This window comes from Rhynchophorus ferrugineus, unplaced genomic scaffold (assembly GCF_030347505.1).
Source record: "Rhynchophorus ferrugineus isolate W39M unplaced genomic scaffold, kcgeb_rfMv2 rfM3, whole genome shotgun sequence".
Classification (NCBI taxonomy): Eukaryota; Metazoa; Arthropoda; class Insecta; order Coleoptera; family Curculionidae; genus Rhynchophorus; species Rhynchophorus ferrugineus.
Window position 1 is genome coordinate 21,943,243 of NW_027472582.1, and position 27,248 is coordinate 21,970,490.

The following is a 27,248-nucleotide window of genomic DNA, read 5'->3' on the forward strand; positions in this document are numbered from 1 at the left end:
TGGATCATGGTTTCATCATTTCACTTCGAAGTCTAATCGACACGACACGAAGCACACGATGAACCCGCTCCAAAGCGTGGGAAAACGCAATAGACGGCTGGCAAGGTTATGGCGTCTGTATTTTGGGATGCGCGTGGAATAATTTTCATTGACTACATTGAAAAAGGAAGGAATCAACAGCAACTATTACATAGCGTTATTGGACCGTTTGAAGGACAAAATCGCCGAAAATGGCCACATTTGAAGGAAAGGAAAGTGCTGTTTCACCAAGACAATACATCGTGTCACATGTCAGAGAAAACGATGGCAAAAATCCATGAATTGGCCTTCGAATTGCTTTCTCATCCACCGTATTCTCCAGATCTGGCCCACAGCGACTATTTCCTGTTTTCAGATCTCGAAAAAATGCTTGCTGGGAAGAAATTTTCTTCGAATGAAGAGGTGTTCGCCGAAACTGAGGCCTATTTTGAAGCAAATGACAAATCGTACTACAAAAATGGCATTGAAAAGTTGGAGGGTCGCTATAATCACTGTATCACCCTTGAAGGGAATTATGTTTAATAAAAAAACTAATTTTGCCAAAGAAATGTGTTTTACTATGGTATGCCGGGGACTTTTTAATTGACCTGTTACAAATAGCTGATCACACTTGCGGTACGAAATTTAAATATTTGTTTTTAAAATGATTACATTCATTATTTATTTCCGAAATAGTTTTTTTAATTTTCAGCATTGTCAACTTTAACCTAGTGGACGAAGATAATTGTAAAGGATGTTCACGAAGAAATACCAATTTTCTAGCGCTCAGATAATTTCTCTAACAATGAAAATCTTGGTGATGAATTTCGACTGGGTTTTTGAAGTTAAAGAAAGATCTCAAACAGTATCAAAAGTTATAAATTCAGAATTATCATATAATTCACAAGTCTTATGGGAACGTAATTGGGTGCGATGAGCTACCGAAAGCTGTAAAAGGAGACTGCACAGACTGCAAAGTATGCGACAATCAACGAATATCATAGTCTTATAGCGGATGAAACTAGCAAACAATAGGCTACGTTATGTGGACAAACGATTTCGGATTTGGCGCATGCATATATACAACTTCATCTACTTTATATCTAGAAATACATTTATAAATGTTTGATTTAATTTATTTTGGCTTGAAATTATGTATAAGGAAGTAAATAAACTTTGGAAAAATGTTGAAATAACACAAGTCCAACCTTTCGAATAAAAACTAATTAACATAAACTCCAGTAGTCATGTATATAAATGTTATATTAAATTATATTTACCAAATTTACATTACAAAACCAAGCACATAATATTACTTACATTATTTAGATCAAATCCAGGCAATATAGTGATGACAAAACTAAAAATTCACCAGCATTATTATACATATATATAATATATAATATGATATGAGCACTACTGCAATTTTTAATACTATTATTGATAGACAAACCCTATTAATAAATTAACATAACTACCATCAGATTTTGGTTGACATGTACATTTACTAGTCTAAAATGAAAGGATGGTTAATTGCAACAAAATATATATAAAAGTAATGCAATTTCATAACAGAATAATGAATTTTGAAATAAGTTCTATGAAAATACAATCCATCAAAGAATAAAATAATATATTCTGTTTGATGGCTTCTTTCGCAAGGGGAATAATTTCTGAAATTAAGAAATATATATTACAATGATTATTAATATAAGTAAACTTACCTCGACTTACAACAACAAAACACTCAGTAACGATCATACATTTATATAATACTTTATTCAGACAGTTTGAGATTTTTAATGTTATCAATCCATTTTTTAAACACAGCCGGATATTTCTTCAAAGGAAAACGATGCTGAATTTCTTTACTGTCTGTACATCCGTGTACAACAACACTTCCTAGATCGACTTATGTTGTACTACCGGCTAATACTATACTCATGACCTAATAATTTAATCATTAAGTCGTATAAAATACTAACATCCACTTCCATATGCAAGGCACATAAAGTGATGTCTCTATTTTCCCTGTGATCTTAATATATACCATATTTGGAAACAAATAGGTGGAAATAGCAATGAGAAAATAATAAAATGTCACATACAAAAAAATAACATATAGTAATGTGCCTGATAGCTGTTTCTATAGGAATTCTACTTGTCAGAAAGAGTTTGATCGATACCGAAGCGTCGCATATGGAATTGAATGAAGAGTCTCTTAAAACTTGGATGAACATGGATAAATTGGATGAAGAATTTAATAATTTCATGCATAGAGTCAATGAGGTAATATTGTTAATCAAAATATATATTAATTTTTTTTTAATAAATTCTGTAACATGTTATTATTGCACATTATTGTACATAATATTACAATCTTTTTATTGATTAGTTGTATAATTATTTTTGTTTGTTAATTGTTAATTGTTTGTTAATTTGTAATTAGGTTAATAGCATTGTCAAAAAACTTGCATCCACTGATAAGGCCGTTCAGAAAATCGGGGACGAAGAAGCCAGACAGTATTTAGGAAACGATGAACTGAAAATAGAAGAAGATAATATAGTATTAAAGATCTCCAGTTCTAAAACTATGGTAAATAAAAAGGCATTAGCTATGGAGAATAAAAATCCAAATGAAATGTCCAAAGGTATGCTACCGAGATATTTAACTAATTTTGAATATTGTATGACAATATTAAATCTATTTTTGTAGAAGCTTTCATGGAAGAGATATCTAAAGATGCAGATAGAAGATATAAGGAACGACTTGTGAGAAAGGAAAAGATGGAAACTTTTAAGAAGCAGGCGACGTTGGCTTTTCGACGCGGAGAATATGAAAAGGCTCTGGTTTTGTATAATAAGGTAAGAAGGTGAGATTTCATAGATAGATAGTGAGAGGGGATGTTCGTTATGACATGTAAGTATGGAAAGTGTGCTTTGTCTTATGCTATGTTTTAATTTAGTATATATAGCCCGTTCAATAAAACAGTGAACTGTCAGGTCATCTGAATTTCTGACGTCGAAACGTCACAATGTTACCGCATCAACTCTGTAAAATTAAAAAATCTCAAATTCTAATATATAAATAAAATAATTAAACAATAGTTATCAAATATAATTTATTTTAACATTATAGTACATCTAATACATATATTATCGAAGGTCTTAAAATTACAATTAATTATACTGTTAATAGTTTGTAGATTAGGATTGTGTTTCATTATATTTATTTTTATATTTATATTAGTATTTATATTATTTATTATATTCTACATTGAACTATTTTCCATACCACCTATGAGCTAGTGTTCAAGGGAGTTTTTATGTATTGTTATACAATGGAGGTCTAATCCACTAAGTTAATTATTGCATACCCAAGCGATATATTTTATATTTAGTTCTTGTTTACTACGGTACATGTCTCCTTATAAAGTAATTTTGAAATTATTTGTTCTTTTACTACCATGCATGCATTTTGTCATATCTGCGAAACAGTTAGTATTATTTCTTTTCTCACATATTTTAACCAAATGCTCACGTATATTCCGAACAATTACATATATATCTTTGCACATAAATCTTTCACACTCTACAATAATATTCCCTACAGTTATCGTATATTAATTATATACCCACCTTTAGTGGTTTCCTGTTGTCCCCTTATCTTGGAAGATGTCACCATTGAATCATAATCCCACATTCAGTAAGTTTAATTCAAGTGGATAACTAAGTCGTTAATTTCCAATCTAACATTTTTCACAATTCCATTATTTGTGAATTTCTTCTTTTATGTGTTTGATCGAGTTAATCCAAATCGAAGGTGTTTAGCATGAAGAATATATCTGCAATAAATGTTATGACAAATAAAACCTAATAAATTTTTATTCCAACATTTATCTTTTTCCATCAACTTTTGTTTTCTTAACACTATTTTTATTATCATTTTGCAATGAATAACTAAGGTTTTATTTTGCTGGCCTTCACATTATTTTACTACCTGTCATAAGTTCATGGTACTTTGACCACTTAATTGGATAAGAATTTAAAATATCAATATATTTTTCAAAAGTTTGATATCTGATTTTTCTTATTTAAGGTTGCAGAACTGTTTACTAAGAAGTATTATGCTTGTCATTTTGCCCTTCGTAAATAGTTGTATTGGCTATCTCTTATTCTACAAAAATGAAGGATATGACAGATAGCCCAGATAGCCAAGTACGTAAAGTGTATTCGATTGGTTCGGTTCTAACTCAACTGAAATATTGATGCTTATAATGAATTTTACTACAGTGATTTTATGACAATCAACAATGATGTGAGATTTTTTAAACAACCAGACGGCTTAAAGCTTGAATATTGAAATCATTACATGTTAATATCATATTAACTGGTTTTATCAACTGGTTTGAGTAAACCCTAGTGTATTTGGCAGAAAAAAATATTTCAAATGAAGTTGAAAAAAATATTCACATCTTCTATTTTCAGTCGTTTTCGATATCTTTGATAAATTATAAATTATTGTTATTTATTATTTGTTTTAGAATTGCTTTTAAAATTAAATCCTTTTATACGTTTTTCTCTAAATTTAAAATATATAATATTCATTGCTTTATTTATGTACGTGACATTGGCAATATTACCACCACTTAAGTTTACATTTTACTCTTGTACAAGGTTTCGAAATATTAAAAATGTATTTCCAAGATGAGTGTGTGGGTTTTGATCGCGAAACAATTTTTCCAGGGATTTTAAGGAACATGAAGTAAATCAACTATTTTTAAAAATCCAATTTCACTTTGGAATAATTTTGTAGTGGTTTAAGAGATATAATATTAATATTTTTTAGGCAATTGAACAAATCAAAGATAGCCCGCTCCTATATAATAACAGGGCTTTGACATATATCAATTTGGGTTTCTTTGATAAAGCTAAAACGGATCTCGTGGATTGGGCTTTACGATTGAACGAAAACTGTTTAAAATCCTGGTTGTTATTGGCTAAAATTCATCATTTAAATGGAAATCAGGAAGAATTTGAGAAAGCCATCTTCGAAGCCAAACAAAGAAATCCAGATTGCTTAAATTTCATTGAAGGTCTTGTAAGTACAACCATTAATGTAATTTTATTAACTATATATGTTTTAGAGTTCATCGAGGAATTAACAAAATAATTATCTAACATAAGGAATAAGATATCTACATGTATCTATAAATGCGCTTTTATATATCTTTTAATACTGTCACTACTATAATATAAAATAAATTTAAAAAATTTAATTTATCAATAAATGTTTTGGTGGCTGGTAAAAAACGAATACGCTTTTTTAATTCTTATTAATAAAATGTATTTCTATAAATTAAAAAATAAATTATTTAATAAATATAAAATAATAAATATATCTTGATCATGTAGGTGTTTTTGACTCCATTAAGTAAGTAACCCAAATGTTTTGACACAAAAATAACTTTTAAAATATTACAAAAACAAATAATTTGATTATTTTTGCTCCATCAGCTGAACACTTTCTGCATGTTCACCATTTAGCCTCTGATTCGGCGATATGCCGCTATTGGCGTCTTCGATTGCTTTCCTCAATTCCTTCAGGCCCACCACGCCAACCAACTTCCCTATAGCAGTAACGTATGATGTATTAATAGACATCATGGAGAATAACGAATGGACCTTGAGGAGGGAAGTTCGTTCCACCAGCTGGAAAGGAGCTGGATCGATGTAACATTGAGAGAAATCCACCTCCTGACTCAGTTGATTTTCTTCCCAAACTTTTTGTTCCTTGAAAGGCAAGTCGCATATTCTTAAGGTGAAAAGCTGAAAATGAAAATTATAATCATTATAATAAATTATAATAATAAATAGAAATTACCATTTTACGAAAGTAATTAAATATACATTTTTTTATAAGGTATTCTCGTAATCTAACATTTTTGATAGTGAGGAGAATTTTAAGTACTAATGGTATTGTTGATATATTGTGGAAATTATAGGCTAATTAAGTACCTGTTCTCTTAGTATCTGTTTCTTCTTTTGAGATAATTCAGAACCGATGATTTTATTTACTTTGTACTTGTCAAAAATTCGTTGACGAACTTCCTGTACATAGAAAGTAACATATTATAAATTTGAAGGGAGCTAAAAATTCTTTGTTTTTACCTCAAAGTTTTCATTAGGTTTTGGTTCTTCGGTTACAGTCGTTTCTTCGTTAATTTTAGCAATTTCCAGTCGTTTCTCGTACCCTATTTGGCTTTCAATCAGGCGAACAAGCTGAGCTTTGGAGATGCTGCCAAGTAGAATCATGTTATGCGCATTATCCACCAAGGGAAATACTTTAATATGTTTGTTAGCTTTTAAAAGTTCCTTAATGTAAGCGTAATTGCATCCTAGATAAAGGTATTTAACTTCTTTGATCATAAAGTCTTCGACAAAGAATTGGTATATGGCTAAAAATTGAGACATTTTTATATTATTATCATATACAAACACCCTTGAACTTAAATTTAAGTTTTTAAGTGTTACTCGAAAGAGGTATGTTGGGAAAAATGATGAAGATAATGAAAATTACGCTGTATTTGGTTGCATTCTACAAGAAACAGGTGGGACAAAAGTCCCGATACCGTTTTGATTGCTCGAAATCTTATTTATATGACGTATAGCTCAGTTACGCTTTAACCATTGTGTTGTGTAGACGTACAAATTATTTTATTAATATACACAACAAGAACGAGCAGAAATAGTGGCAATATTTATTTAAAATAATTGTTGCATTATTGCCACTCAGCGGAAATTGCGTCAAAAGTACCCTAATCGTCCAATGCCTCACAAAACCACAATTTATCGTTCACATGCGAATTTTCAACAGTACGGTACAACATACGTTCAGAGACGTGGTTCCCAGTTACACATTTCTGCGCGCAGTTTAAGGCGAATTTTGAAATCTGAATTGAAAATGTTCCCGTACAAAATTCAATTAGTTCAAAAAGTATTGCCGATAGATCCTAATCAACAAGTTCAGTACTGTAATGCAATCCTAAAGCTGTCTGGTAAAATTGAAAATTTTTCGTCTAAACTGATAATGGGCGATGAAGCCCGTTTTCTTCTCAGTGTCCACGTCAATAAATAGAACCGTCGGTTTTTGGGTAACACAGAATCCTCAATTAATTCATGAAAAATCATTGCATCCACTAAAGCAACTGTATGGTGTGGTATCCATGCTGGAAACATCATTGGTCATCAACGATTCAACATCTTAAAGGGAATATTCGTCACGAACTTGAATAAATTCAGCATCAGGTGTTGCAGGATGTCGTGAAAAATGCCTTTCAAGCAGCCGAGAGTTGCATAGCGAATCGCGGTCACCATTTAGCCAAATAATTTTTTAATCATAACGAAAAAAAAAATGTGAAGACCAAATAATTTTTTTTGTGAAAACCAAACTTGCTTATCTTTTCTTTGAGCAAAGTTATATGTAATCAAAATGGCAGCAGGGCTTTTGCCCCACGTTGTTTGTGTATTATTTTTCAATCTATCGTTTTCCAGAAATTATTTAATATAAGGTTATACATGAAAATTACCGTACAAAATTAATAACAAATAATATTATAGAGATTGATAATTAATTTTCAGGGTTTTTTTGTATACTAACTCAAAATTAGGTGTAATTAATTGACAAATTAACTTTCTGGTAGTATTTTAATTCTGAATTGGAAAAATAGGATTTTTGAGGTTATTCGATAATATGTTAGCCCGAAAATAGCTGCTGTTAAGCAGTACATCATTAATTTCAGTACCTTATGTGGTGTAAAAAATGATTTTACAGGAAATGTAACTTTTTTACTATTTTAATATGGAAAAGTAATTATCAGCCTGGGGAGAAATATAAACGGTTCTTTGATAGAATCAGAAAAGCATAGTCTACTATTAATTGCAGAAAACAAATGAATCCGTAACGATCACAATTGATTACAATAGCTTTGTATGGAAAGAGATGTACGATAATAATCGTTAAAAATCGGTGATGGTGTTTCATTAAATAGATTTTATATATTTAGATAGATTGTTTTTTCAGCAATGCATTTCTCTGGCCGAAAGACACGAAATCACTTTATAATTAACAACATACAATAGTAAATAAGTAATAACTTACCACTACTACTAGGCAATAAGTCAGGTAAGTAAGGCAGTTTTTGTTGCTGTATGGTAAGATCGTAAACGCTAGGTGTAAAGAGCCTAGCAATTCCATTAGCAATAAGATTGGAGATCAATACAGGAATAACGTAACTAATTTGTGAAGTCATCTCGAATAAAATTACACTGGTGGAAAGGGTGTGTGTCACAGCACCACTATAAGCAGCAGCACCAACTGTGGCGTATGCACCAGGTAGAATGGGTGCTCTCTTACCGTTTGATCTAATGCCTGCATCGAATAGTTAATAAGATTAATGATCATAATTGACTGTAATTATATTAATTACCATTAGGAAACCACGTAGACAATAATTCTCCTAGTATTCGCCCAAACACTGCTCCACTTCTAAAGTTAGGTGTGAAAGTACCAGTTGGTATTGGCAAAGTACTACCCAATATTGAGGCTACGAACTATATTATCAATTATTACTATATTAATAAAAAATAAAATAACTATATTGACGTTAATTTAAAAAGAACATTAGATTAATTTAAGTTTTATTTAGTTTAAAAGCAAATTAAAATGAATTACAATATTATAAAAATGATTTTCTACATGAAAAATTAACTAAAAATATTTTCTTGAAACAAATATATATATATATATATATATATATATATATATATATATATATATATATATATATATATATATATAATACTATCTAAGCCCAAATTATCAGTGATCAACAACTAACATGATTACTACAATGCTGTAATATCTCGCAAATTAATAAAGTGTTCGGCAAAGATTGAAAGAGATTCTTATCGAAATTCTACATAAATCCTATTAATGAATTAGAGGCACAGTAAAAATAACTTCACTTAGATTCCATTTTGCGAAAAATATAACTTTGATTTTGATTAAAATATGTAGAGAAGATTGAGTATTTGACTGACTGATGAGATGCAATGTTTGAAGAAACTTAAATCCCATAAAGAATGTTTACATTTAATACAAGACGTATAATGGAAGTTCCAACAATTGGTATAGCGATGGACAAAATAACAGAGAACAATTAGATTTGAGAAAAGGACTGTGTAAAATGCTATATTATTCAATAAGTTCACATCAATAGCACCAATATTATTTGTTAAAACTAGAACTAGAATTTGAAGCTATTTTAACACTTGTGCACTGTAACTGTGTGTGTAACACTTCGATATAATTACTACAAGAGGCTGAAAAGTGATGTGAACATATATGGCGTTGCAGAAATCGGCAAAGAAATTTATATATAAGTTTTTTGGAATGTAAAAGAAATTGTTTGTTTGAGGATTATCTGCATACTGGTAATATATTAAAATCCAGCTACTACTGGACCAAATGGATGCAAAACATCGTGAAAAAAATCAGATATAGAGAAAAACAATTTCATTGACATAACACCGATTAAAATCAGTCAATTACGGTTTTTTGATAATTCAACTTATTTGCCAGAATTAGCTCCCTTTGAGTTTTATTCTCAATTCTCAATTAAGGAGACTATGGGTCTTATTATAACTACAATTATTAAAAAATTACAAAATTAAAAAAAAGCTTGTGATTAGCAAATTCGTTGCCAGTTATCTGTAACGAGAAATTTATAAAGTTCTGGAGTTGTAATAATTCAGGTTTGATCGTCCTTGTGCTTTGCCTTTCACGATTTGGTGCCCAGGTATTGAAATGTTTCCAGATATTTTAACCATAATCTATTGAATGAGTGTAGTTTAACTTCAATAAAAAAAACTTAAAAAGGTCACAGTATTCCTGGGATAATATTACAATGGGAATAATGTGTGTTCCTCCCAAAATATCAAATATAACTGTAAGTCTTCTTATTTTGTATATGTCATATGTGTATATCATAGGATAAATTTATGAGTTTTCAACCATCTACTGGATAAATCATTGAAAACTATTTTATGCTTGATCTTTAGTTAGTTTTGTAGTGATATAGCGAGATGAAATATGTGTATCTTAACAATTTATATTAAACAATTTATATTTCAAAAATTCCAGCCAGAGTGAGGATCTTCTTTAAATTTCCAATTATGATACTAGCGTTCACTTAAACACTCGTTACCATAAACTCAATATAGTATGATTAAATAAACGAAAGACTCTACCTTTAAGTATAGCATAATTTATGGATTATTACGCACTATAGACTTTATTGAATTAGTGTTACAATATATATGCGACTTTAAAGTCTATTAGGAAAACTTAAACATTCTTTTTCCCAAGTTTAAAATGTAGTAATATTTACCTGAAAAGCAAAATATATCAAAAGATTTGTATAAAATCCTGTATATCTTGTTGTCCAATTGTTCAAAATATTATGCTCGTAAGCGGTGTGGTTTGGACTACTCCAAGTAAAATTCGAGAACAATTGAATTACTTGATCGTTTGCAGTTTGTTCGGCAGCAATAAATTGACCAGTTCCCAACGGAAATGACATCGTGGACACTAGCAAGATTATTATGCAAGGATATGCAAAACGGCTGAAATATATAATACATAACAAAATAAAGTTAATAGACCAAGTAACGATAATTAAGTTATAAATGTCAACAAACTTTGTTGATACTACAAGATTGATTGTCATTAGTGTTGGGAACTATCGACTGAAATTGAGTATCGACTGTTTAGTAATTGACTACTTTTTGCTATCGACTGTTTTCAGTCGCTATTTTCGGTCCGACTGATTTTGTTACTATTTAGTATCGACTGTTTCAGTCGTATACTTTTAGTTACTATTTTTGGTTCTACTTGTGTCATTTTTAACGTTCTGGTTCTGTCTTCCCAGCCGCGACCTTGACTACCTGACTAAAATAACCTGTATGACCTGTACTAAAATGTTGCATAATAACTAAAGCCTTTACATCATTTCATTAAACATTTTAAATTATGTCATGGATTAGTTTTTTTTTCTATAATTAGGTATATGTTTAATTTTTAAATAGTATTTATGGTTATTGTACAGCTTTAGTTTTTAGGTTTTGTTTAAGTTCTATTATATTGTCTATATTTATTATACTATATTATTTAAAAATAGCAATTAACACATTAAACATTTATGGGGTATTATTGCATTCCATAGAAAAAATCCATTTCATTTTACAGATCCATGGAACATTCAGATATAAAAGTAATTCTACTTCGTTTAGAATTAAATTATAAATTGCATGTTAATAGTAATCAGTAATAATTCTTTTCCTTTTCGTTTTTAAAGTTAGTACGTCAAAGAATTTGTATCTCCGTCTCGCTTATTGTCAACTACCGTTGGAAAATATAAGCACATATAAAATTGACTGCCCCAAGCAGTTATCTCCGTCCTTTTCTCTCTCACAATTTATACAGGAAATGATTCGTACATCTTCGTCTGACGAATTGAAAAAAAAACAGTCGAACCGTGCATTTGATTGAAAATAGTAATCACTATTTTCAGTGGCTAGTTTTTTGACTATCGACTGTTTCGGCTGTTTTGCGACTATCGACTGTTTCGACTCTTTTCAGTCGATTGTTCCCAACGCTAGTTATAATTAAATATTATTTTAATTATTTTAATTAATGCCTAATATCAGCATATTCTTGTGTTTTAAAAATAAGATATAATAATTTGAGTATAATATTGTGTTACATTGTTATTTGATATATTTTTTTAAATGTTCTATTATTGCTAAATTACATTTTTATATATGTAAAAAATCAGTAATATTTGCAAAGGTCATGGCCATTTTGTTAGTGGATTAAAAATGAGTTCCTTTTATTGATTACCTTGAAAAGATATAAATAAATAAGTAAGAAATAATCTATAAATATCATATGTTCTGGATGAATTGAGAAAAAATAAAGCATATATAGTGTTGTGAAAAATACAGAACCAACATTATCTATTATCTAATTTATCTATTTAATCACTAATATTAACTGAGAAATTGCTAACCGCTGCAACACTGGTTAATGTACCAATTTATTAAACTACCAGAAATGTTTTAAAACAATTATATGTTGTATACCTCTTTGTATGCACTTAATCGGTTTAAATGTCTTTCTGATAACCAGACAGTTCTGGTTTAGGCGTTGTTAGATGTTTAGATTTTCTAAAGAAATTTTATAAAAGTGACTTTAACTATTTAATGTATGGATAATGAATTAATGAATTGAGAAGTAAAAATGTAACCAACATATGTTCCATTGTTTTGTGTACTGCTTCTATGTTATTAATATACTTACAAGTAACAGGAATAAAAGACTTGATATAGACAATGTGGTCATATTAACATATCTACTTATGATATATGCCATTTATACAACATTGTGATTTTACAATTTACAATAAGTTTTAAAATATTGAATGCAATCACGAAATTCTTCATTCTTTTTCTAAACAATACGTTTCGTTGATATTATCAATGCTTCTAACTGATATAAATATAATAATGTAATTAAGACATTAATTAAAATTACAAAAAAAAAGAAAATAGTTGATTGCGTGTAAGAATCAAGAAGGTACACATAATATGCCTAATATATTACTTGTATGCTCTAAACTTCTTGCAGATTAATAAATGATTACTGTAGTCTATTCAAAGTTATTTAAGTAATGCGTCGTGGATATTTCTGATGTCGAAACATTACAATGTTGCCGCATCAACTCTGCAAAACTGAGTTTTAGTTCGGTTTGGCTTTGACATACAAAAAAATTCTAATCTAAAGAAATTAATTGAACAAAAATGTTATTAAATATAATTTATTTTAACATTATAGTGTATCTAAAAATTACAGTTAATTATACAGCCAAAATAATTTATAGGTAAGAGGTAGGAAACTTCTTATTACTATTGCTTTCAAGAATTTTGCATACGTCTGACAGCTGGTCGCCGTCCGGTTGTCAGATGTACGCTAAATTATTCAAAATATTAGTTATAATTATTACAGGTTATAAACCGGCAAACATTGTTTTAGCCCTTTGATTATTTTGATAAATTTTAAGTCGCTCGGTAATATATCATATCACTTTGTTTGAAAATGCCGAAAACAATAGATATTCAGGGTCATAAATTGATTGCGGCTTTAATAGGTTATTTCGCAAAGGAATCAGATAATGGAGGCTAAATTTTGTCGCTAAATTCCGTTAGAGAGGTAATTATTGAGGATATTAAATAATATAAGTCCCTACAAGTTTATTGAAAATGTTTTTTTGGTGGGTTTCTGCCCCGCTAAATATTAGTGTGGCTACTGTGAATAACATCGCTTACAAAATGAAGAATAATACGATAGATTCACCCAAGAAAACCCATCTACATACACAGTGGGTGACGAGTCTTGACCATCTTAATATTGGCTCTATTCGATACCAAATATACGAAATGTATAACAAATATAAATACACAGACTATTTTATCGATATATACATAATTTAATAAAATTATTTTAGAGAAAATTGTCTGGTAGTAAGTATACTTAGAAAAGAAAAGTTAGGGACATGCAGCTTTTTGAGGGATATAACAAGATATCCTTTCATACACTCTTACAGGGCATAGGGTTTAAATGGTGTAAAGATAACCGTCGGAGAGATTTAATGGAACTTCCAGACATTGCCTTAAAATGAATTTAATTTTTAAAGGCATAAAAGGAAATTCCTGAGACAGAATGATGAGAGTGGAAACAACTAAAAGTTTGCACATAATTAACTGAATATAACTGTAGAAAATGGTATTGTAAGGCCTGAAAGATTTGTGTGCACAGATATGATTGTAATTGTTCAAAACTAAACATGAGCGTTCCGTTAGAACGTATGAGGAGAGAATGATCCAGTGATTAATTTTATGAGGAATGCTCTACACAGATAGTAGCAGAACAAATAAATTATATAATGATGACTTGACAAGTAAACACACCATCGAAGGAAACAATTACTAAACGTATAAAGGTAAATATGCAGTTAAATGAAAGCAAAATAGTTTTCTCATACAATTGTAAATTAGGTGGATTAGGCCTCCGGAGGGATACTACTACATAAAAAAACGCGTTTAGAAACTCTACTTCATGGACGGTGTGGAAAAGAGTTCAATGTAAACAAAATAAATCTAACCTACAAATTATTATGCCTGTGTTCTTAATTGTAGTTTTAAATCCTTCAATAATATATGTATTAGATATACTATAATGTTAAAATAAATTATAATTGATAACATTTTTGTTCAATTATTTTATTTAGATTATAATTTTCTTGTATGTCAAAGCCAAACTGAACTAAAACTCAGAGTTGATGAGGCAACATTGTAATATTTCGACATGTAATTTTTTAATTTGTAATGTTTCGTTGTAATGTCACAAATATCCACGACGCATTACTAAAAAAAACTTTAAATAGACTATATATACGCTGCTTTGGATATTCAAAGGTATTTTCAGATTTATACACTTTTTAAATTAAATGTTCACCAATATAGAAGATGATATTCCAGTAGCAGATACTACAGTTAATATCTAGTTTCCCAGCTGAAATGCACCTACTATAAATGTTTCTAAATATTGACAGCTCAATTTAACGTACTTGACGGTAATGTATATTTATGTTTCCAGTCACAGTACAGGAAACGTATCTTTATATTTTATGAACATAATATAATTGTAGCTTTGAATCCGAAACAAGTTTATCGATTTAAAATGGCAAATAGTAAGGAAGTGTAAATAGGCCCTGTAACCTATATCGATATTTTTTAGATTGTGAATTAATATTGACTGTCTGGAGACTAGACAGAAAGATTAACAATTTGTACATTATGCTAGTCTTGTGTTTTATTCATGGAGCCTAGCACAACACACAAAATGTTGTGTGTTTAATATTATGCAATTCTAGGTAAATCTTAATTATTGTTGCTACTGTCCGTACTATGTCAACAATTATGAAATTCATGAAAGTTAATGGTGTTTTCAAATTTCATGACAAGCTTGCGTTTAGTTTAAATGTTACAGTGGTTGCAATGAAAGAGACTTTACAGTGGTTGCAATGAAAGAGACTTTGTTAATTTTAAGAATGGAATAAAAAACTAAAGCAAAATTAATCGTTTTTTTTTCTACCTCTATAATCAAGATTTGCAGATCTCAAAATAGTTCCCCAGGAGAAGACGTTTGGCTCATTTGATCAAGAGGGCTGTCGATGCTGAAGTATATTTTGAAATAGGACCGAAATATTTTGAATAAGCCGAAAAAATATCAATATACCGACATTTTTTGAAAAAAATGTATTTCTGGTAACATATATTTTTCGACATTAAAAAATTGAAGATTTCTTAAACATTTTAACATCTTACTTAATTTTAAGGGTTTAATTATTTTGGTATTTATTTTAGCGTTTTTAAGATTTATTTTCAAGGATATTTTTTATAATATCATTATTTTTCTCGGCGGTCAATACCTATATTTTGAAAGCAAAGACGTATGGTACTAAAAAAATGTTCAGTTTTAAAAGAAAGTAACTTGATGCATAATCTTTAATTTTCTTTAAATGTTATTGTTTAATTAAGCTCTGGACTAGTAGAAAGTTACATTACACCAAAAATTAATCAAAAATACATTAGATAATAGATCAAAGAATAAAGAAAATACATAAAATTAACTTGTTTTAACGTTGTTGAGTGTTTTAACGAAGTAAGTTTGGAGAAAAATCACTGATTTTGGAAATATTTTTCTTCCACTCTTTTGTGATAATTTCTAAATGCTTACTAAACTACTAAACTACAGATAGGAAAGAAACACAATGGTACAAAATTAAATTCCTATTCAAATTCTTAGTCGAAACTTAGTTTGGCTTTCTGGGCAAACGTTAAGTTTATAATGGAAAAATTGTATCAGAACAATTTAATTTTTAACATATTTTTAGTGATTTTATTTTGAATATGTCATGGTATATGACAATAGTAAAATACATAAAGACATATGTTCAAAAACCGTAGTATTATTGTAAAATATTATTAAAATCATCTTGCTGAACAATTAAATATATGTGGTCAGCGAAGAGCGTAGGCTAAAACCTTTACCTTTATCCGACCTAATTGATATAAATTATAAATAAATAACTTACTGAAGCGATTGTCAACATATTATTATATTATAAAATCACATAATATATATACTTCTTATTGGTCAGATTATTGAGTATTTAGAGAATAAAAAAAACATAAATACTTACTTTTGGTTTTTTATCCAATTAATGTATTTGTTTTTCTTGCTCCACTGTGAAAAGGCTCTAGCGCAAAAAATCCAAGATGATCCCCCAATTCCGCAGATGACTCTACAAAATTAGTAGATATCAGTATTCAATATTTTTGTCAATATTTTCTACAATATACATACCCTAATAGAGCGAAAGAGAACAGCTCCATTGGATCATAAGGAAAATCTCTTAGGAAATGTGTTGGATATACCACTCGAATCGTATCAACACCGTTTATCCATACGTACAATAATCTGAAAACATATTTCATTAATTACATAATAATTTAATGTCGGTAGATTATAAGGATACTACCTGTAGACAGCAGCACCCCAAACAGCTGCAAAAAAACCTCTCCAATAATTTCTCACGGCGTAATAAGCGGTTGATATTTCTACGCTGAATAGTACTCCTGAAATGTAATGAATATAATTATTTATAATGCTAGTGGTTGATGATTTAGTCCACTGTGATATTTATATTTTTAGTATTGATTTTCTGTTATATTAACGGTTTCATAATTTTAATTTATAATTTATACTATACTACTAATCTCAGTAAAAACAGCAGTATTTTTCATTCTAATTTTTTTCTGGATCAAATTGTCCAGGGTTGGCATTTAAATGCCATCGTTTGAGTTAAACCATTTGTTTCAAGCTACCGGAATTGTTTTGTTTAACTAAAGGTTTTTTCTTACGGCCTTCTCAATATTGTTTTTATTGTTTTTACCTTTTATAAGCAATAATTCACTCAAATTAGCTCCGTTAGACTTCGGGCTATTAGATTTTGGCGATAATTATATAAATTGACCTCAAACCAAGTCAAAAAACTTTACAGACCATAAGAAGTTTGAAGTCTCTAGAAATCGAATTCATCAAGAGAACGATTAAGTTTGAGTTTTCATTTTAAGTATGTTACTATTTTTTGAGTACAGTACTATATATATATATATATATATATATATATATATATATATAGATATTTATATTATATATATATATATATATATATATAGATATTTATTACATGTATAGATATTTATATATATATATATAGATATTTATATATATATATATATATATATATATATATATATATATATATATATATATATATATAATATCTATATATATATATATAAATATCTATACATGTACATAACTAGATATTAGTGATGTTTAACAGTATAGTGACAGTATTTAACTTTAAATTTGCGAGTAAATAATTAAAGTATTTTTATCACGATTATTATATTACTTAATGATCTAGATATACATGATCTAGAATAGCAATATAAGTGTAGCGACCTTGAGGCGTGTCGAATTTTACATCGAGGAATATCGGTCTACAGTATACCCAGAAATATAATCCCAGATGTTGAACACGGGCGGGGTGCCAGCAGCGCCAACTAGAACCCGACAACGAATATCTGGCAACCCCGAGACCTTTATCTGGGATGTTATTGAAGGGTATTTCGATTCATTTCAGTACCCGACCATCGTTTGGTTTAGACGTGCCACCATCGACTTCCAAAGCCTCGTCACCAGGAACACCGCTGCCATCCGTTATTTTACCTTCAATATTCCTTTTCATTTTATTCCTATTCCTTTTCAAATTCCTTCAACATTACACCCATTCAAACATTTGTTCCTTAAATTTTATTTTAGTGTTCGAACAATGAAGCTTAAATTTAATTTCATTATTTCCAATTAATTTTTTTTTAATTTTTTGTAAAAATTTTCTTTCACAATCTTTTGAACTCATAGATATTTTTACATCAGTGCTTAATCATCAGCGTCTCGGCTAAACATTTCTTTCGGCGCTATATTTAAATCATAATGTTTTCCTTCGCTCGCCGTCTCCGTCATAATGGCAGACATTTTGATTTGAAAGGCTTTGGGCAGCTGCGGTCGGATACCGTCCTTATTTGTTTTTTCTGAATTACCGTAACGTATGTGACTACGGATTAGTCACAGAGCAGCTCCAGAAGCTAGGTACCGATTGCAGTTACCGTAAACTCGTCATGTCTTCGACGAGGTACCAGAATTGCTAACGTCTCGTCGTCGAAGAAAATAAACTACCACGTCGTCGAACAATCGATTCTCCCACAGCGTCGATTACGGGAACCCTGTCCGAAAAATAGCTTGTTGTCAACGTCGTCGATAGACCACATTCAAGTGCCAAAGCAGCGATGAAGCAACGGTATCTGTAGGAAGATATCAACAGCCGTACGAGATCGCAACCGTACCATCCACAACCATTTCGATTTATCATATTTTTCAAAGCCCTTTTCATGCAGCACATTTTGTTTGGTTTTTATTTTTTTTTGTATTTAATATTTTTTCATACATTTTTGTATTTTTGTTGCTTGGAGTAATTATATGTAAAATTCTGGCAGGGGAGTATTTTACATCGTAGAATAACGGTCTACAAAATACCCAGAAATATAATCCCAGATGTTGAACACGGGCGGGGTGCCAGCAGCGCCAACTAGAATCCGACAACGAATAGCTGGCGGCAACCCCGAGACCTTTACCTGGGATGTTATTGAAGGGTATTTCGATGGATTCAGTGCTCAACCATCGTTTGATGCCACCAGACGTGCCACCATCGATTTCCCAAGCCTCGTCTCCAGGTAACACCGCTGCCATCCGTTTTATCTAATTGTATTTTTCACATTTTTTATATAGCCAATAAATAACGGTCACATAATGTAAACACCGCTGTTTCATTTTGTTTTACCTCCATTCACCGAGCCATATCATTTACCTTAAACAAGTAATTAGCAGCACAATATAAAGTATATTTTCATAAATATTATATTAGAAATTTTTCGTAGTTTATTTCTCAGAAATCACATTATATTAAAAACAACTTGTTCAAGCATATTATAGAAATTACTCTCCATTGATGCCTTTATTTTTATTTGTATATATGGGAGTATTTAAATTTTTATTATACAAGTAATGCTCAGTCAGAAAAACAAGCACTGCTCAGAATAAGTTACAATGACTGATCTAGTAAATATGGTAGGTTGATTACTCTTTAATTGCATTTATGATTCTATTAACATTAATATTATTATAATAACTATCTTGGCATTATCATCAATCCATAACCGGCGTGGCGAGAATGTCGACTTCTTAGCCAATATATTGTTGTCTCATGATATACCGTTTTAGTCTCAGACAATGTTATTCTCCTATTTTTAGATCACTCTCTATGATCTTGATTCATGTCTAATTCCTTGTGCTGATATGTGCGTTACATCTTCCATTTAAACTATTTATTTCGCTACAGAAGTCTTCGAATTGCTTCATTTCTAATGTGATCTCGGGAAAAAATGCGGGACTCGGACTCTCGGGACTTACCTAGGTACTTGAACTTGTACTTTTACTTGAATACTTGAGCTGATGCGCTTGTTTTAACTGAATACTGTTGAGATTTACATTAGCTGACGATCCGTCAATAGATTAATGCGAATTGTGTCGTGACGAATGCTCGAAGGTTCAACATTTGTCCTATTAGCGTTCATCAGCGAACATCAGATTGGCCAAGAAGATGAAATCAGCGTTCAATAACGCCATGTCTCGTTCTAAATACTTTTTACATAATTATAGTGATGAAAGACGCAAGGCATTTTCTTTGCGAATACCGGCTCTGATTTAAATTTGCTTAAAAATCGAAAGCAGTTAAAATTAAAGGTCTGTGTATACAGTCGAAAACATAAGAGATAGGGATACGTCTGGTAATTATAAAATTTATTTTGAATAGATTCTAACAACTACATTCAGTGGATATTACCAAATGCAGCATCGCTGCTCATTATTAGTTCCGATATACAAAGAGCGCTTATTTTTCTGTTGAAACAGTCGTAAAGTAAACCACTGTGGACATTTTTCGTTGTCCTGTACCGTTCTTTATTTTCAACATTCAGATAATTAAAAACTTTAAAAACATCTAAATAAACGGATGGATTATCATCTTGAATAAGTTAATTGATGTTGAACTTGCTACCCCGGTAACACAATCTTGTATGAACAGCGAAAGCTTGTTCAAATTATATAAATTAACATCTGTATTTGTTGACTTTTAGTACTCACCACCTATTGGTGCGTTAAAAGTGCAAGCTACTCCAACTGCATACGCTGCTCCAATCAGTTCAATCTTCTTATTTTCGTTAAGATAAACACTTTTAAAATTGGACAAAAATTTACTCATCTTAGTTACTAGTATACTGGACATTTGAATTAACGGGCCTTCTTTACCCATGGGCATTCCACTGGCTAGAGTAGCCATTATACCCCACCATTTGGTTAACAAAACTTTGAAAGTCAGATACTCCTTCAAATAAACGCCTCGAAGGCATGTTTTAATTTGTGGTACTCCTGATCCTGTAATAATAAATTATCTATCAAGACTACTTAGTAATTTTTAATCTTTCAAATCAAGCAAAATCTAATTTATCCGTAATTGAAATTAAAACATACTTTTGTTGTATTCTTACCTACAGCCTTAGGTGCAAGGATAGATACATAGCCGGTGTCCCAAAGAATTAAAACCAATGGGAGACCAACCCATGCTGCCCATTTAACCACATAGTTATTAGCTGCTCCAGCATATAACATCATTCGAGCTAGAATATATCACAAAAAATAGCCTCATTTTAATAATTATTAACAAAATTGTATTACATCAGTGAATAATTGATATGATTTAATTAACAAACACACAATCATGATAATATGGCGAATGCAAATTTTATAAGCGTGAAAAATTAAGATAATGGGATTTGATGATAAAACGATGAACGAAATTGAAGTTAGTTAACATATTTACCTTTTGAACATATTGCTACTCCTTGATCTATCGTGTAACTTATTATAGCAACACATATACCCAGTACCGCCAGGAAAATCCAATCTTCTCCAAAGTGTCCAAAAGTTTTGGTCCATAATTTGGAATAGGCTCGGTGTAGAGTTCCTATATTAATAAAAAATATTCTAGTATTTACATGTATTCTACAGTTTAAATATAATTAAAAATGTATATATAAATTTCGCTTATGTATCATTGATCTTAGTAGCGTTCATTTATTTCTAATTTCTTTTTTTTTCAAGAGTGAGCTGATTTTTATAAGCCTCTTTTCAAGTACACTATTAATCATCATTGATTGTTTGAATGAAAATAAATCTATATTTTGTATCTTTTTCAACAGTTAAATAACAATAAATCAACAATTTGGTCCTTGTTCACAGTTTTGTGCCAAATCTAGTTTGCTTTGTGATGTGATGTTTGTTTCAGGATGTGAATGTTCAAATAGAGATAATTCTGTCCCAAAATAGTCTGATCTAATGCAGAAATTGTTTTTGAAAATAGACAATGATAAACTTAAGGATATTTTTGTTAGTTCCTACATCGAGCTCCCAGGCAGGAAGATTTGTTCTTTGAATTTCAGATAATTTAAATTGACATTGATAATTCAATTGAAATACACAAAACATGTATATTCTCCTACATGTTAAGTATTATTGTTGAGAATATAATTGGAAGTAAGTACAAATAAAATGTTTTTATAAACTGTTGTAAATTGAGAGGTTTGAACACAGAAAATTATAACATACATTTATCCACAGATTATTTTAAAAGAGTCTAATCTGTTCCTTCAACTTAATGTAGGTAGGTAGGAACCAGATTATGATGGTACAATAATAAAAACACTAAGTACTAAGTGTATAAGTGGTAATATGGCAAGCAAGAATTGTTGCATATAATTTTATTATTCTACTATTGCATTATTGTGTGTTATCTAAATCTTATTTAACGATGACAGAAATATGTTATAATTTATTAGTGAATGATGCTATATCTCGATTTTCTTCTTGCCAAAGTTATGCGTAATACTAAAATTCCCAATCATATTTTATTCAGGGATTATTCCTATATTTAAAATTATTTTATTAGGTTAATGAAACATTTTTCACACTTATTGAACCAAAGAGGTTGATTAAGCACAAACTTTAAGCAATTTATTATTATTCTGTTACATTTTTTATTTTTTATTCATTACATATGATTCATAGGTCCTGATAATATAAAAACAAATGTTATTAAATTCATAAACAGCAAAAGCGGACAAACCAAATCTCAATAATTCAGAATTTTGTAGAAATTATTAATATTGTTTATCAACAAACCTTAAATTCATATTTAATTGTACTGCGTAACTATGTTTTCAGATATCCTTTTATAAATTATATTCTCGTGTACATTTTTGAATTTGCTATTGTATATATTATCGTAGAGAAAAATGAGCATTAATAAAAAATCTCGTGTTTTTTTCACCCATAGATAGAATCAGCATTAATTTTAATCGCATCTATTGTCATTGAAAGCTACTTCAACTCAATGATATAATAATAATATGAGTGATACTCGGGAGAAAATTCATTACATTTTGTAACATACCTTTCATCGATGTGATAAGGCCACTTAAGCTTGAACAAAAAATGTGCTATTTGCTGTTCTTGTACTTTACAATTACTAATGAAAAAATAATTTGTTTCCTTTATTATACTCAATATTGATGTTATATGAGCAGTGACGAATATAAAGACATTTAAAACTTTCGAAGAATTAGAACGAAATCGGGATATTTTAATATAATTCATAGATAAGGTAAATGATTTTTTTTAAAATTACCCATCTGTTATAAAAGAATAATATTCATTTATAGGAATTATTTTTGATATTGGATCGGATACATTATCATAATAAGGGAATATCACCAGTGAGTCCAAGTGGCCTAAAGAAAATTGAGAATCTAGAAATGTTGAATTTGGGACCAAATTCACTGTCGATGGATGCATTTTTAAACAGTGTAACAGGTCAATTGAAAAGTCCCCGGCCTGACACATAAATGGCGCTACTAGAATTAAATCCATATGTTCTTTTAGTTAGCTCTAACCCTCAAAAGATGCATGAATAACTTTGACAGCTGTGGGATCACATTTTGTGTGAAGCAACTTTTGTTATTGTGAAAAAAATGGATAAAAAGGAATTTCGCGTGTTGATAAAATATTGCTTTTTGAAGGGAAAAAATACAGTTCAAGATATCAACTGAACGTGTACATCATATCATTTACGAATATTTGTATATGAGAAAAGTTGCAAAAAGTGTGCAAAGTTGGTGCCGCGCGAGCTCACTTTTGATCAAAAACAACGACGATTTGATGATTCGGAGCGGTGTTTGAAGATTATTAAGCGTAATAAAACTGAGTTTTTGCATCGATATGTTATAATAGATGAAAGATGGCCCCGGAGTGGACTGCACGCGATGAACCCGCTCGAAATCTAGCGTCTGTATTTTGGGATGCGCATAGAATAGTTTTCATTGACTACCTTGAAAAAGGAAGGACCATCAACAGCGACTATTACATAGCGTTATTGGACCGTTTGAAGGACGAAATCGCCGAAAACGGTCGCATTTGAAGAAAAAAAGAAAGTGTTGCTTCACCAAAACAATGCACCATGTCACAAGTCAGTGAAAAAGATGGCAAAAATCCATTCATCTTCCGTATTTGCCAGATCTGGCCCCCAGTGACTATTTCCTGTTCTCAGATCACAAAAGAATGCTCGCTGGGAAGAAACTTTCGTCGAATGAAGAGGTGATCGGCGAAACTGAGGCCCATTATGAAGCAAAGAGCAATTTGTACTACAAAAATGGTATTGAAAAGTTGGTGTGTCACTATAATCAGTGTATCGCCCTTGAAGGGAATTATGTTGAATAAAAAAAATTTTTGCTGGAAAAATCTGGATATTATTTTCACTTTGCAACACTATGTCATTGTAAAACCTGCGTTCTGACCGTTTTTAACCGACTTAAAAATAGGAAGAGGTTCTATAATAGACTGTATATATATTTCGCTGTTATAATAATAAGGTTTATGATTATTTTTATTTAGTTTTACGACGATTATTATGTACATATTTTATTTTAAAATATTTTTTGTGTTAAAAATCTAAGTTTAAGTATTTTTTAATTTTTAATGAGTTCCTTATTTGTATTTTGAAGTCGGTTAAATTGTTTTTGGTAAAAAATATTTTATATTCTTAAATGAATTGAAATGCTTTATATTTAAGATTGTCAGTTAAGGACTTGCATGTTGATAGTGTTTGGTTGGAAATAACTCTAACAACATGCTGTGCTATTTGTGAACTGGGTTGGGCAGTAATTAAGTTACTTGTAATTAAAATATATAACTGAAATACAGATACATCTGCGGTATTCGTAATTCAGTTACTTCTTAAAAATGTAATTTGTAATTGATATATTACATACTGATGCTGAAATGTATTTTTTTGTATATTTTGTATACCATTTCTCTTCTTATCTTCTGTGCTTAGAAAGAAGATTTAATACGTTTTCTAAATTGTCCTCTAGAATGAACGAAGCCATATTGTCCCAACAAGAGGCTGTTTATTTGAAAGTACAATTACGTAACCTAACACCTAACTTTATTTTTGATTTGTATTTTGTATTTTATATTTCAAATACGACTTAATATTTTGTTTAATTAAAGGATGGCGTTATATCACTACATAGTATAAAACAAAGTCGCCTTTTCTGTCCCTATATCCCTGTGTGCGCTTAAATCTTTAAAACTACGCAACGGATTTGATGCGGTTTTTTTCAATAGATAGAGTGATTCAAGAGGAAGGTTAATATGTATAATACATGCATAATATACTAAGATAACATTGCTAATTTTAGAGGTTTCTAACGTGATGAACCAAAAATACTGGATCGATTTTAATCATGTTTTCATTGAGTGACATAGGCATATATATTTTATGCCCGTGCAAAGTCGAAGCGGGCCGCTATGTTTTTATATACAACGTTCATATTTTTTCTGTAGTATATTTAATTTAGTATCAGCATTGCACCCGTGCGAAGCCGGGGCGGGTCGCTAGTAAATAGTATAAAAAACAATTTATTTATGCTCTTGAGGAAAATATCCATTGAGCTATTAGTGAAATGTAAACAATTAAACATGTCCTAGAATTGATATAAAAATGGGTTTATCCCGAAACAGATACGGTACTAAATTAGCGAAGCTAGCAACTATTAGATTCAAACGATATTTTTCAAAATTTTAATTCAAACAGAAAATAATTTTGTTTGTTGTTTAAACATTATTTCACCCTGAAAAAATACTATTGAAACCAAACAGTGATCGAAAAACATTGTGAATACTAATAGTAGGAAATACAAAATCATTTTGCTGATATTGAAACTCTAGTCTACAAAATAGTTTTGAAAAAACGTTAAGTAAATTGACGTGAGATATTTGACATATTAAAGGTATTAAAAGATTGCAAAAAAAAACAGATAACCCACCATACATAAGAACAACGAATAATTCTACTCACAGAAAAAATCACTACCTTGTTCAGCGTGAAGCTCTAATTTGTAGGTTTTCTCCAATTCTTTCTGCTTCCTTTTGTCCGCTTGTTTCTTCTCCTTCAGTGATGCATATAGATCCTCCAATGATTTATTGTAATACTATAAGAAATCCACTATAAATGTTCGGAAAATAAAAACATCCAAATCTGTACTCACCTGTACGGTAGAATATTTACTATCATAGACTTGTGATTCGGGTAAGTACTTGCTCTTACCGCTCTGCATATTCGCTTTCTTCGAAACCGACGACTTAAGGCATCGATCAGATCGCGATCATTGTTCAGGTACTTAATACTGCTTGAGATAAATTCGTTTATTAGCAACATATCTACTGGGTATTAGATTTTATACAAATTAAATATGCGTAACGTGTCAATATTGCTCCTTAAACACCAATAAAATGTTAATATTAAAAATATTTACGAGCTGTCGCGGTTTCTTTTGTGGCACAGATATTTAAATCTTACAAATATCCTTATCGTAAGGAAACATTGTATGTAGGTCTATTACGAACTTGACGCACGGTAGAAATAGTGCTGAATGTTTGTTATTCGTGTTTATTTGTATCTGTTCTACAGCCTTTTGTTTTCAAACAAGGGATCATAAAATAATTGTTGGTTTCATAATAGTTTCCTTCAATATCAATGCGTCTATTTAACAGGTCAATTGATAAGTCTCCGGCCTACCATAGTAAAACACATTTTTTTGGCAAAATTAGTTTTTTTTATTCAACATAATTCCCTTCAAGGGTGATACACTGATTATAGAGACCCTCCAACTTTTCGATACCATTTTTGTAGGATGATTTATCCTTTGCTTCAAAATAGGCCTCATTTTCGACGATCACCTCTTCATTCGACGAACTTCCCAGCGAGCATTCTTTTGAGATATGAGAACATGAAATAGTAGCTGGGGGCCAGATCTGGAGAACACGTGGATGAGGAAGCAATTCGAACGCTAATTCAAGGATTTTTACCATCGTTTTCACTGACTTGTGACACGGTGCATTGTCTTTGTAAAACAATACTTTCTTTTTTTCAAATGCGCCCGTTTTTCGGCGATTTCATCCTTCAAACGCTATGTAATAGTCGCTGATGATGGTCCTTCCTTTTTCAAGGTAGTCAATGAAAATTATTCCATGCCCTTCTCAAAATACAGACGCCATAACCTTGCTAGCCTGTTGCGTTTAACACGCTTTGTCGCCACGACTGTCGATTGGACTTCAGACTGAAATGATGGAGCCATGTTTCATCCATTGTCACATATCGACGCAAAAACTCGGGTTTATTACGCTTCATCATTTTCAAACACTGCTCCGAATCATCATCTCGACGTTGTTTTTGGGCAAAAGTGAG

The 27,248-nt window shown here is 30.5% G+C and overlaps 2 protein-coding genes across 4 annotated transcripts in view; one reads left to right on the top strand and one right to left on the bottom strand.

The window, feature by feature from the left end:
* Positions 1 to 1,718: 1,718 nt before the first annotated feature.
* LOC143192777 (tetratricopeptide repeat protein 12) lies at positions 1,719 to 5,324 on the top strand. The gene is made up of 5 exons (XM_076398443.1): positions 1,719 to 2,307; positions 2,468 to 2,669; positions 2,735 to 2,883; positions 4,868 to 5,114; positions 5,166 to 5,324. Exons 1-5 carry the CDS (start codon positions 2,146 to 2,148, stop codon positions 5,189 to 5,191), a joined length of 786 nt encoding a protein of 261 aa, XP_076254558.1. The 5' UTR covers positions 1,719 to 2,145; the 3' UTR covers positions 5,192 to 5,324.
* Positions 5,325 to 5,399: 75 nt separating this feature from the next.
* LOC143192768 (chloride channel protein 2-like) overlaps positions 5,400 to 27,248 on the bottom strand; it is a 52,576-nt gene continuing 30,727 nt past the window's right edge. For 2 of the 3 annotated variants that reach the window (XM_076398411.1, XM_076398414.1), the window contains exons 2-15: positions 26,050 to 26,187; positions 25,875 to 25,992; positions 21,267 to 21,410; positions 20,935 to 21,063; positions 20,531 to 20,821; positions 16,743 to 16,839; positions 16,568 to 16,681; positions 16,404 to 16,505; positions 10,470 to 10,704; positions 8,508 to 8,631; positions 8,180 to 8,449; positions 6,190 to 6,476; positions 6,037 to 6,129; positions 5,400 to 5,847 (exon numbers count right to left, since the gene is read on the bottom strand). In XM_076398411.1, coding sequence (XP_076254526.1) covers positions 5,518 to 5,847; positions 6,037 to 6,129; positions 6,190 to 6,476; positions 8,180 to 8,449; positions 8,508 to 8,631; positions 10,470 to 10,704; positions 16,404 to 16,505; positions 16,568 to 16,681; positions 16,743 to 16,839; positions 20,531 to 20,821; positions 20,935 to 21,063; positions 21,267 to 21,410; positions 25,875 to 25,992; positions 26,050 to 26,118 — 2,403 coding nt within the window. In that variant the 5' untranslated portion in view covers positions 26,119 to 26,187 and the 3' untranslated portion in view covers positions 5,400 to 5,517. Of the gene's footprint in view, positions 5,848 to 6,036; positions 6,130 to 6,189; positions 6,477 to 8,179; positions 8,450 to 8,507; positions 8,632 to 10,469; positions 10,705 to 16,403; positions 16,506 to 16,567; positions 16,682 to 16,742; positions 16,840 to 20,530; positions 20,822 to 20,934; positions 21,064 to 21,266; positions 21,411 to 25,874; positions 25,993 to 26,049; positions 26,191 to 27,248 lie in introns of all 3 variants that reach the window. The other variant, XM_076398412.1, reaches the window with a different exon arrangement.

Coding starts and splice junctions, on each gene's coding strand:
- LOC143192777 (XM_076398443.1), top strand. CDS start 2,146: ATGTGCCTGATAGCTGTTTCTATAGGAATTCTACTTGTCAGAAAGAGT. Junction 2,670..2,734: donor TCCAAATGAAATGTCCAAAG/GTATGCTACCGA, acceptor CTATTTTTGTAG/AAGCTTTCATGGAAGAGATA. Junction 5,115..5,165: donor TTGCTTAAATTTCATTGAAG/GTCTTGTAAGTA, acceptor TATATGTTTTAG/AGTTCATCGAGGAATTAACA.